Consider the following 13,889-nt stretch of genomic DNA (forward strand, 5'->3'; position numbering starts at 1 on the left):
GTCTCAGGTTCTTAGTAAGTGTCTTGTAGATCATGCTGTATATCGAACATTATTTTAAATTTTGAGAATTTTCAAATGTAATTGTTTTAAATTGGCATCACTTGATTCTTATATTATTTTGTGATTCCTGCTTATCTTATTTAATGCTCAAATAACAAGATGATCTCAATACGTTGTTATAAATTTGACGATGCATTTCTTTTTTTCAAAAAAACATTTTCTAATAAAACATTTAATTAAGCTTTTCTTGGGTAAACACAACAGTTATACATAGCTTGAATAATGATCATCATAAAGAAATAAGCATAGACTAATATTATTTGTATTGTATTGTATTGTACTTTCTGATCTGTATTCTCTAGAATTCTTTTGCACTTTGACTGTAACATATTTGATACATGTGTGTGCGTGTATTAAATAAATATTGTAAAATTCATTATATATCATTTGTTGATTAGTCTGCTTATCATCTAAACTACAATCAAAATTACTGTTTAATATCATTGTAACATTATGCGTTTCTTCCAACATAATATAATTTAAACGATTCACATTGTATTTTTATTACTATTGTGCTCGTTCATATATCTGTTTCAGGACGAATTTGCTGGAGATGGCGTTGATCTTTATGATGACGTAATTGCCGCCCCAGCAGGTGGTAATGGCGGCGTCTCTTCTGGAAATACTGGAGAAGGTGGTGGTGACACTACATCACCAAGCGAAGAAACTAATGGCAACGCGCCTTATCATCAACTTGGCAATAATATACAACCAAATCAAATTGGTAGACGACACCAATTATATGTTGGCAATTTGACATGGGTATATACATGTGCACAAATTTAATTCCAACATTAAAGATTTCTTTTCATTCTATCATTTATAATGTAATGTTTATTTTCAGTGTGTAATATAAAGAAAATCTTATGATAATATACTATACGACAAAAGAACTACATATAGATATGACACATTTTGTTTGATTAATATTTTTTATACTTTAATATATTTTCTTCTGTTTCCTATCTATGGGTTCTGTAATATAAACAAAGTCTTTTTTATATTTTTATTACACAATATTTAAATTTTAATAAAATGTTTTTTGCTTTTTTGAAAAAGCAAGCTTTCTTGTTTAATATTTTACTTTTTTATTGAAAATTAATAACAAATTGTACTTTTAGTGGACAAGTGATCAAGATATAACTGATGCTGTTCAAAGTATCGGTGTCACTGACTTTGCGGAGGTAAAATTCTTCGAGAATCGTGCCAATGGTCAGTCTAAAGGTTTCTGTGTAATATCATTGGGTTCAGAGCAAAGTATGAGAATATGCATGGAAAGGCTGCCCAAGAAAGAATTGCACGGACAGAATCCTGTAGTAACTTTCCCTACCAAGCAAGCCCTCAATCAAGTATGTATCATTGTGCATTGTGATGTAAAAAGAAAGTACATAAATTAGTGTCGCAGCATACACAAATAGCAGGGAGTGGAAATATAATAACGCCGTTATTTTTACTGTTACTTTTAACGATTTGATAGTGACGTTGCAATGTTTTATGACTGTAACGATAACTAACTAAAGTTGTGCTAAAGTTAGAAAATGTCATTTTGAAAGAAAAGTAACTCGTCACCACTACACGTTATGTACCGAATAAAGTAATTTGTTGTAACTCATCGATGCAATATTACTTTATTCATTATTAAATAAAAGTATTACTTTATTCATAACGAATAAAAGTAACTCGTCACAAATAACAAATTTTTTTTTCCAGTAACGAATAACTTTTCCAATCTATTACTAGTAACAATTAATTTTTCTCTGTTACCATTATTGCCATAAAAAATTTGCAATGTCATTACCAGACAGTTATTATAACAAGGTAATGATGAAAAATAACAAGTAACACTTCTACTTCTTGACAAATATAGTACGCTACGATATCCACAATAGCGGATACACGTGAAACTTCACAACAATCTTTTTTTTATGTGTTCTCAGTTTGAGTCACAGTGTAAGACGCGACCTGCTCCGGCTCCGCAACAGAGTCAGAGTCAACGTCCTCATAACCCACATCAACATCAGCCACCAATGCCACCTCATCAACAGCATCCCCAACACCCTCAACATCCTCAACATTCACAACAAAATCATGGTCCTCGAATGATGATGGGTCCTCCGCAGGGTGTAAGACCACAAAGGATGCCGCCACCTGGAATGGGCCCACCAGGTCCCGGTGGACCAGGTCAACAAGTTCCACCACGTATGCATGGTCCGCCATTGGGACCAGGACCAGGCCCGCATCATCCATTGCCGGGCCATCCTAATCAAGGCCCACCACCTGGCTATCAGCAAGGACCTTGGAATGGACCTCGTCCGAATGGTCCTCCGGGACCACCTCGAGGACCTAGTGGACCAGGTGGTCCTCCTCAGCAGGGTCCACCTGGACCAGGCCCTGGCCAGCATAGACCTCCGGGAATGGTATGTATCATAAGCAGATTTTTCTATATTCTTTAACAGACAAAATATGTTTTGAACATTGGACTATCATTTTATTTAGCATTGTGTTTAATTATACATGCTGTTAAATTTCATGAAATTATAGCAAAATTTGTACACTCAGGGCGCATATAAATTTACTCATTAATATAAAAACATCTTGAGCGCTAAACATTGCAACAAAGATATATATATATATATATATAGAGACAAAATATGAATTTTATTAACTCTTTTTAAAAAAACCTCTTAGAATATGGAATGCTATCTCTAACAAAAACTTATTTCAAAAACATAAATATAAATTTAGAAAGGTATAAACTTAAATATATATTAAAATATAATATATTATTACGCCCAGGAGTCAAACTCATAATCTCACAATTTCGTTCGCGCGTTGCATTCGTGCACTTCCGAACTCGCAGAAATAAAAGAACACATTTATGAACGAAACTTTTTCTTTAATAAATAACAATGTATATAGAAATATAGAGCAGAATTGAACGCGTGCAAGTCGACAATTCATTCGAAACTCAACTCGCCCGTTAGATAAAACGACTTGTTACTTCAGAAACTCGTTTGTTATTTTCTCTACTGGCGACTCTGCAATACTCACAATCAATACGAAACAGGTGTAACAATATTTATTCGAAATCGATTATATAAAAAAAAAGGAACTTGCATTGTATAAATGGTATTTAATATTCTATTTCAATAATTGCTGTAGAAAATTATAATGTTATTTTGGAAATTTTTTCGTGGTGTGCATGTGTATATAGTAACTTTAAATTATAATTTTTAACATATCCTTAAACTGTGTTAAAATCTTATGATTAATAAACATTTCAAATGCTTTTTAATTATTTTGATAAAATAATCACGAAGCTTGCGAGATCAATTTGTTAGAAGACGTACTGAGATTTATAGATCTGCATAGTTTCTTAAAAAAAAATCGTTTAATGCATGCCTACTGTAAATAATCATGAAGATTTAAAGTTTAAGTCATAGTATAGGTTTATGTTTTGCATTTATATATCTTATGCGTAAACAGTTGTACTAGAGATCTTTCAGAAGCCAGTTACCTATTCCACAAATAAATGATATAATTTTTTTTTTCGATTTTACTTTTTATAGTTTGTTTCATATTCAATCAATTATTTTTATTATATTATAAGTATTATATATATTATATATATATATATATAAGTATAAGTATATCATAAGTTAAAAAATTCTAATTACAAAATTGAATTATTTGTATAAATAAGTGAATATATAAAATGAGGCTCGAAAAAATTTATCAGTAAAAAATGTATGTAATGTATAATGGATCTAAAGAATACGTATTATTCTATAAATTCAAACTCTGTTTTGCTTTATATGGATTGCTTTTGAAATCAGTCTTTTATTAAGTACCTTTCTAATATCTTGACATTTTCCCAATCAAAATCATATTGATGACTAATTCTGTGTTCTATTATTACGGAATGCTGTATAGTGTTTCAATTTATGTGATTCCTATACTCACTTATGCGTCTTCAAACGTCTACCTATTTAGCCCATATATGATTTTTCTCGATAATCAATTTTATATATAATCAATTTTTAATTTTCAACGTCTGTGTGAGATAGCTTGGGACGAACGTCTTTATGAACCCCCCTAAAATTATTAATCCCTTTATATACCATGTGTATTAAGGAGTCTTTTAAAAAAATTTTTGATCTTTTCTATAAAAGTGGTATAAAGAGGAAGAGTGATATAAAAAACTTGTGATTAATTTTATCTTCATTATTCTCCATTATGTTATCCTGATCATTCCATTGTTTAAGTTTTTTTGACAACCTATTTTTGATTTCAGAGAATATGAGTTTCAGTGGATATCTTGTTTAAAAGAATTTTAATTATTAATTCGAAATTTTCTTGATGATAAACAGAGTGGGACAAAGAAAAAATTAAATTAAATCAACGATTGTTCCCACTTTTTGGTATAAAGGATGTCTAGAAAAATAATTAAGATGACGACTAGAAAAAGTAGATTTATGATATCAATTCTGAATAAGAAAATTTTCTTTTTTAATTAAACTGACATCAAGAGAAAATATAAATAACTGATTATTTAGAATGATTATGTGTGTGCACGTGCATGTGCACATATATAGAGAAAAGTTACTATTTCGTTATTTTTTCTGTTATTTTTTATAAAAACAATTTGATAATAATGTTGCAACTTTTTATAACTTTTTATAACTTTTTATAATGATAACTAAATGCTGAGATTGTACTACGGTTGAGAAAGTCACTTTGAAAAATAACTTACGCGTTTGCTTATTGAAAAAAATAATTTGTAACGAGTAACATTACAATGAATAAAAAGTTACAAATGCCAAGTTAATTTTTTCAATAACTTTTTCAACTCGTTACAAGTAATAATCGAGTAACTTTCCAATTCTTGCAGTCGTAAAAATTCGTTATAAAATTCATTATAAAAAATCGTTATAACAGAATAATGATGGAAAGCATTACTTCCATTTCCTGTATATACGGAGCGGACTTTTATTACATATTTTTTACTACATATTCTTATAGTTGACTTTAAGCTTTTTAAAACACTACAACAATGTTATTTTTTATTAAGTATTTTCTTTAATTAGAGACTTTAAAGTTACGATCTTGCCAACACTTGCATTTCCAAGATGTCTGACTGACGATTTTTTAAACGGTGTTCAGAATCATATCTTGACATCATATGCCAAAGTCAAAGTCATTGGAGGTTGTTCCTATTATTTTTATTTTTAATGTAATAATACATTTTTGTGCAAAAATAAAATTAAGCAAGGACACTTTATCCCTGTTTAAAATACTAATGCTAACTGAACAAGATATCCCTTTTAATGATGCGAGGATGGGGGTTTTACGCACATGAGACAGAACTTTTCAATAAATCTTTCAGAAATGACAATGGGATATCTAAATCGACTATCATTCATTTGAGTATTTGTCATTCCTTGATAAAGAAAATGTTGATTATTTTTCTAAAAACATATAAATTTATTAGACATTGTAATACCAAATAAATTTATATAAATGTTAAATTTTTAAGAAAATATTGAAATGTTCTTTGTTAAACTTTAATATTAATAGTTATATTTAAATAAATTTCATATAATATTAATTTTACAAAGTAATGCCAATGTTTTATTTTATTATTTACAAATTTGTTTCTTGTTCTTTAATTATGAAATTATTTGTCTTGTGAAGGTTTAGACAATAACTATCCATATAATTATGATAGAATAAACTAGAACTTTCATTTGTCCTCATTTAGCAATTTCATGGTGGCCCACCTGGACCACCTGGTCAGGGCCCTCCACGTGGTCCTCCTGGACATCCTGGTGGACCTCCAGGAGATCCCAGAGGAGCGCAGCCTCGTCCTGAATGGAATAGACCACCAGGTTCGTGCTTAGATTTTTGCTGTTCTCTGGAAAGTTTCGCTATAAAAAAACTTCGTTTAGAATCCAAAACCTTTAAAATTGATTACTCCTCTGAAACATCTTGACTGCTTCTATTTTTTTGCATGATTGAGTAAACGATAGAAAAAAAAAATAACAAAGAGATGATAGACACTTACAAGCAAAAATGTGGCGAAGTAATAGTAGTGTACTATGTCATTTTTCAATTTGCTAATAGCAAATTGATATTACTGATGAGATTGTTCATGTATGTGCATAGGAATGCATCATGGGCCTCAGGGACCACCAGGTTTCCCTCAACATCAACATATGCAAGGGCCGCAGCCTAGCCAAGGCCCACCACAGAGAGGACCTCCTCCAGGTTCTATGGGTGGTGAGCTACTTGCTTGTTCAATGTTACAAATGTTATTAATGAATTATTCGCTATATTGTGAGATGCATGATATTGAGGGAAATTGATTTGACAGAATCATTTAGGTGCAAGGTGTTTCAAAGGATTATTTCTCCAACAAAGGAGTAATTTGAAATAATAAAAAATTGTATGATTACTACTGATTTTTAGTATTACTAGTAAACATCTGTGTGTTTTATTTCACCATATTTGCATATTGTATATTTTGTTGAATTTGATTGAATATTGTTACTCATTATTGAAAAATTCAATATACTTGATAAAAAAACAACATTAACGAAATATTTCAAGTAATTCGATTTTGAAATAGGAATTTACTTTTATTTATTATTTACATAATTTATTATCCATCTTGTGTGTTTATAGTACAGACTTTTTTTATATAGTATTGCTAACTTTTGAAAAAGTAATTCCAATTCCTATTATTACACACATACCGAGAGATGCACCATGTGACGCACATCTGCATGTCTGTTGGTCCCGTAGACTTATAATACAGAAGTCTGTAGTTGGTCCATGCTGCATTTCTTCAGGATTATCGTGCCTATGCATGCGCAAAACGATCTGTGTTGTACGATCTAAATCCATTGTTTATTATAAGAAATTATGTTCTTTTCAACGAGAGATTTATCATCTTTCGAATAAGAGACGACAAAGTGGAGATTATTTCAAGTGATTCACTCGCTCAATTTTCTAAGCCTACACTTACGTATACGATATAGAATCCATTTCCACTTTACCTGTTTTCTATGCGTGAAGAGTGATAAATTTTTCGTTGAACAGAATGTAACAGTCTAATAATGCATATAGAAATCTGTGGTTTATATTCACGAAACATTTATTTATGTTCGACAAACAATAAATATTAAATATTTTTATTTAATATTAAATATTATTTGAAGTATTTATCAAGTATATTGTTAGGTCCAGGCGGACCGCCTCCAGGACATGGTGGACCACCACAAGGTCCTCCTCAAGGACCACCGGGTGGCCCAGCACCTCATGTCAATCCTGCATTCTTTCCGCAAGGACCACCTCATCAACATCCCGGCCAACATCCACCGGGACCTCCTGGTCCGCCTCATGGTCCACCACATGGACCGCCTCATGGCCCGCCTCATGGTCCTCCTCATGGACCCCCTCATGGACAATCTCACGGACCGCCACATGTACCACCACATGGTTATGGGCCACCAAGTGCACAAGTATTGTCTTATTAACATGTTTAAACATGTTTAATTTAATCGTAATTAAAAATTTAATCAATTAATGGATAATTTGTTTCTAACATAGATTAAATTTTAATAGTCATGTTTTGATTTAATTACTGTTTCAAATAGTCATCAAATAGAAATTCTTCGCAAATTTGTCTGTATTACAATTAGGAGCAAGATTTTATAGATTCGTAAATATTTTTTATTCAGGAAATATTTATATATGAAAATAGATAAAATTTGATACAATTTTTTATATTGTTTTTATGTGTTCCTGTATTTTATAGGCTCCTTATGGAGCTCCCGGGCCTGATCATCGTCCTGAAGGTCCTCCGCCACTCACCGAACAAGAATTTGAAGAAATAATGGGTCGTAATCGTACAGTATCCTCATCCGCAATCGCGCGAGCAGTATCCGATGCCGCAGCAGGCGAATATGCAAGTGCCATAGAGACCTTGGTAACTGCCATTTCGCTGATAAAACAATCCAAGGTAGCTGCAGATGACAGATGCAAAATTTTGATCAGTTCCCTCCAAGACACTTTACGTGGTGTCGAGACCAAAAGCTATGGTTCCGGACGTAGAGGTAAGTTAAACAAATTGCGTGAAATATATCTTATTTATAATCAATTCTGCTGTTGAAAAGTGCCAGAATTGTAGTTTTTAAAATTTATAGCATTAAGGAAAGAAAAAGCAATAAATATAATTCATAGAAAAATATATACTCTTTTACATTTTAAAATATTAAGTTATAAAAATCTTTTCTCTCTGTAAATATATTATTCTATCTTTGTTTTAAAATTGATTGTGTCGTCCCTCTCACAGATAACGAATTTTCTTACAGAGCGTTCGCGTTCGCGTGATAGAGAACGCAGTCATAGAAGACGACGTGAACGATCCAGAAGTCGGGATCGTGAATACCGTGAGCGTAGCAGAGATCGTGAACGAGAACGTGATCGAGAGCGTGATCGCGAAAGAGAAAGAGATCGTGATAGGGACAGAGAACGTTATTACAATGAACCATATCCAAGAGAACGTTCACGCAGCCGGGAAAGAGAACGCGAACGTGAAAGAGATCGTGAATATAGAGAGCGAAGCAGGGAAGAAAGGTAAGCAAAATGATCTCACCAAACTTACTTTCTTAATTGCGTCTCTCTAATCCATATTTGTTGTATAAAAGATATATAAGGATATTAAATGGTAAAAGAAAAAAAATGAAATAAATGTCTACATTGATATTTAAAAAAAATGATATATTCCGTGAGAGATATTGTTCAATAAACATACAATAAGTATAGAATATTACCATACAACAAAGGATTAAAAATATGCGACACATTAGAATTCATACTTAAAATATTTAGAATGAAATTCATATTTGAATTGATAAATTTGCTTCTGTTTTTGAAGACATTGTCAATGAATTTTCATATTATATATATTGTAACTGAGAATTAAATACGAACGAATCTCTCAATATCATTATATAAAACATTCTGAAAAAGTAACAAAAGAAAAAAAAATCAATAAAGGAAAGAATATTAACACGTGACCATTTGATGTTTTGATATATCAAAATGAATAGAAGTGCGCTTTTATCTCAGCCGTAACGTTGTTTATTTGTCACTTCAGATCTTACACAGCCATTTGAATTGTTGCGCAAAATATCAAAAAGTCTATATTATATGTTCATCTTGTACTTAATAAAATAATACGATATTTGCGATAATGCGATAGCTGCAATTTATAAACCATTATAAGCAACAATCTAGTGATTATCTAAGACTTGCAAAATTATGTTAAATGTTATATCTAAATTTTCTCTGTACATTCCGCCAATAATTTTTTCATGTATGATTGTGACCAAGCATTTTTATATTATTTACATTAATATATAAGGTCTCATTGTTGTATTCCATATTTTTGATAATATTTTTGAGGTTTTTATGGGTATTTTCTTTAAAAGTGCCAAAGGATTTGTGGATTATCGCTGTGTCGCGTTAATACGTTTTATGAACTCCGTTCACTTCATCAGGGTGAGAAGCATTACTGAATTGTTCCTCCGGAGAATAGACTTTATATAAACTCTATAAAGAAGAGGTATTTGGGGCGGGAGAAGTACAGGTAGGCTCTAGAAAAATCCAAAAATATCCAGATAACTTAAAGACATGGGCTATAATGTCCCCAAACATCTTTCCCTTAATAGAATTTATATAAAAAGAATCTTCCAGGGGAGCAGTTCATTGCACTCCTTCCTCTGACGAAATGAACGGCAAGGTTCATGAAATGTCGGCATTAGTAATGGATCACGACGCAACGACAATTCGCAAAATTTGTCAATGCTTTTGGCATCTGTAAATTCCATATTTTTCTTATGTAATAATTTCTATATAGACAATATTTAAATAATATTTAGTAGTGCATTAAATAATACATTAGATAATAAGAATTAATATTTTTATTTTGTAAATTAATTATTTACAAAGAATAAATTGCAGCATTATTTGCCACTAAAATATGCTATGAAATATAGGGCAACATAAAGAATATAATGTTTGTTTATGAGAAAGTACAATTTAAATAATTTCATTCAATTAAAATGCTAATATTATATTTTCATTCATCATATATTACTTGTATTATGGAGAACAGCATCTTTATACTACTATATTTTAGGTATATATATTTTTATAAAATTATAATTAAAATATATATATTTATAATATATTTATTAAAAATAATAATTAAAAAAATATAATTATTAAAATATATATATTTTAGGTACTTAAATAAAAATATAATAAATATAATAAATTAAATATAATAAAATGGTAATGACCCCTAAAAAAATATTTTATGTAATACATTATAGTAATATATCGATAAAACCAAAAAAATTAAGCACTTTTTGAAGTACTTAATTTATAACTTACTACTTTGTTATGTGAATCTGCGTAGGATTGTATTCTCTTTTTTATTGTTTCATACACGCAAGTTAAATGTGACTTTTAAAAGAACGAAGGATAAATCACGTATATAGTTGAGTGTAAGATTCGCGGCTGCATATCATTTTTTATTTATTTATCAATTTAATTTTAAGACTCACAAATACATTGTATATATTATTTTTCTTTAGTTCGATATCTCACTATATTTTGTAAGGATAATTCAGGGAACAAGCGACGAAGAATATTGACATGAGTAAAATACAGCAAAATATGCAATGCGTAATACAGGCAATTAACTATTTTAGTGACAAATATTTTAATTCACGATCCATGTTTATGCTCTAAAATTTATATTATAGTGATATAAAAACATTAAATTCTGTAATCATGTACATGATCTATTAATTAAATCAAAATTATATTTATATGAAAAAAATTAAAAGTGAATTAAAAATGTTTGTGTATCTATAATGTATTATTTAATCTTTATTGCACAATTTACTTGTGTGTTTGTGTTCTTTTTATGATACTGGGATTAAATTATAATGTTTTGTTCTGAATCACCCTTGAATCTTTGATATCAATTAATTTTTTTTTCATTAACTTAAATGTGTATATTAAATATTCAACTTATAAATTACCATTTTAGATTATATAATTGCGATTCCATAAATTATGGCATTTTGTACTTGTGTAATTTATCTTGTAATTTATAAAATAGTTAAGTCTCGCAAAATGTGTCTTTGCGTTGATATCGAAATAATAACCTAAATTATCGTCTTTCTTAGACTAATTTTTATTTTTAATAAAATGTACTAAGTCTGGTTAATAGTACATAAACCATCATAACAGAATATCCATTTTAGTACAACACGTCAATCAGCCAGGCCAAGAGTAAAAGAAGAACCGCCAGAGACGGCACCCGTCTCATCTTCCAAGGCGACTAGGTAAATTAACTTTCCATTACAGTGAATGCATATAGATCTAAGAATGCATATAGATCTGTGTAGGCCAATAAATTCATATCCTTTATATTCATTTTTCATTTTGGACATTAGATATCAAGAAGAAAAAATATATATGTAGCATACTAAATAAAACAAGCTTTAATAATAATTTAAATAATCGAATAGATAAAAAATTATTCTTCGATATATAATTTTCTATTGCTGGATTTAATAAGGGAAAAATTAGAAAGAGGCATATTATTTTTAGGTATTTATATTACTGTTGTAAAAATTACAAAGTTATGTATTTCGTTATAATTGCATAATCTCTGTACTTGTTGCGTGCCGACTTATTTATATTTATGCGCTTTTGTGCACAAAATACATCGGTTAGTAGAATTATTAAAGATAAAAAATAGAGTTTAAAAAAAAAGATAAAATAGAGTTAGAGAGATAAAAATATAAGCATATATTTATTTGTATTTATGAATAACATGAGATTAAGATTTGCAGTAAAGTGAATTCGTAGATATAACGAAATATGTAAAGTATTAAAGTAAGCATAATTGCCTGACGTGACTTGTGTAGGTATTATGATGATCGCTACAGAGAACGTGAGCGCGAGCGAGATCGAGAACGAGAATCAAGCCGAAGACCATCTGAGCGGGAACGAGAACCGGAACGGGAACGTGAACGAGAACGAGATCGTCGAGATGAACGTGGAGACTCCTCACATCGCTCAAGACACTAAAAAGAAAGCATTGAAGACGGTGCAAGTAGGACATGTCGATGACATAGGATCCATGATGAAGCAGTAAATGTGACAACACATACTCGCACACTGCGCAATCCTCCCTTTTCTCTTCTTTGAAGTAAAAGTATATTACGTTGCTTTTAATGCACGAACATTTGAGACATCCAAAGATTATTGATGATTATTAATGGCACATGGCGTTATATCAAGAAACATTATAGAATACATACGGTAAAAGGGTAATTTCGAGATTTGTTTAATAAATTGCTGCTAGAATAGTGCGAAAATTTAATAGAACTAAACGTTCCACATAGAATTCTGAACGTTCTTGTCTTCTTTCGAGATAGCCGAAATGAAACTCAATATAGAATTGCTGTGAAATCTCTCTTCATTAATCGCGGAGTCCTTTTGTCTTACATATATATGTATTAATATGATAGTGCACTACATGTATACGCGTATACATTTATCCATGTAACTGTGTTATGATTAAGGAAATATACATTTAGTCCGAGAGTGGATTTGTAAACGAATAGTTATCGCATATGAATAAGAGTCGAGGGAAGATAAGAAGTAAAAAAATAATATCTTGATTTGGGATCGTCCAAGATCATAATTTGTAGTGACAAGAAACAAGATGTTGATAATGACAAGAATATTCTTTTGGAGAGAAGGAAGAACGAAGATATCTCATCAGCCTTCTGCATGGACGATTCAAGATTGTATCTTAACGTAATACATATATACGCTTTCAAAAAATATAAATGCTAAACATGTCTTTACTTTATTCATCTGTACACACAAATTCCTGATAACAAAAAGAAGAGAACTATGTTTTTATTTTTATGATTTTATGAAGTTCCCAAGTTCACAAGTTTCTCGAAAAGGTGGATCGTTATATGTAAATATGTATTAATTTTTCGATATGTATCATCCATGTAACTAAAAAATTTTTCACTTAATATCATGAAAAAACTGCGCATCTGAAGGATAAAATAGAAAACAATCATATATTTATATACATATACATATACATACACACACACACACATATATATATATATATATATATATATATATATATATGTATATTATAGTATATATGTATACATCTACAAAGTAGAAGTAAATTTAGTAATTTATTATTACAATATATATAATATATAATCATATTATTAATTCATTAATATACGATTCGCTTTTTAAAGAAATAAAGCTAGAGGAACAGAATAGATTTTATAATAAGAAACTAGAAATAAACATGCTACTCATGTTTGTGAGCTATAGATTGTTGTTATATATCTTTTACAAAAATTTGCAGCTCAATCTACTATTGTTATTAATAATAATAGATTGTATAAAACATATTATTGTTTTATATCAATAATAATATCTTTATATGTATTATATAAATTTTAGAAGAGATTTTGGAAATTATCTCACAAATTGATCACAACAAATTTTTGATCTTTTGTGTTGTAAATTATAACACTAAGTTAAAAAGTGCATGAAATTTTTGTTATAATCGTATTGATGTGCTATTTGAAGTATAAAATCAATGATTAGAGTTATGTTATTGATATAAAAATAATATTATGAGAATTAAAAGTTAATATATAAGATATAATATTAATAGCCAAATTGTTCAC

At 29.9% G+C, this 13,889-nt stretch overlaps 1 protein-coding gene across 1 annotated transcript in view; it reads left to right on the forward strand.

Annotated features, from left to right (window-relative positions):
- The window catches only part of LOC105624752 (cleavage and polyadenylation specificity factor subunit CG7185), a 13,836-nt gene extending 1,599 nt beyond the window's left edge, over positions 1-12,237 (forward strand). Inside the window, exons 2-11 of the mRNA XM_012206109.1 lie at positions 598-822; positions 1,182-1,409; positions 1,998-2,477; positions 5,822-5,948; positions 6,226-6,343; positions 7,292-7,583; positions 7,880-8,177; positions 8,436-8,700; positions 11,406-11,486; positions 12,075-12,237. Of these exons, the coding sequence (XP_012061499.1) occupies positions 598-822; positions 1,182-1,409; positions 1,998-2,477; positions 5,822-5,948; positions 6,226-6,343; positions 7,292-7,583; positions 7,880-8,177; positions 8,436-8,700; positions 11,406-11,486; positions 12,075-12,237 (2,277 nt within the window). The remainder of the gene's footprint in view (positions 1-597; positions 823-1,181; positions 1,410-1,997; positions 2,478-5,821; positions 5,949-6,225; positions 6,344-7,291; positions 7,584-7,879; positions 8,178-8,435; positions 8,701-11,405; positions 11,487-12,074) is intronic.
- Positions 12,238-13,889: the final 1,652 nt, after the last annotated feature.

The sequence above is a fragment of the Atta cephalotes genome (assembly GCF_000143395.1).
Source record: "Atta cephalotes unplaced genomic scaffold scaffold00003, whole genome shotgun sequence".
In the NCBI taxonomy this organism is placed as follows: Eukaryota; Metazoa; Arthropoda; class Insecta; order Hymenoptera; family Formicidae; genus Atta; species Atta cephalotes.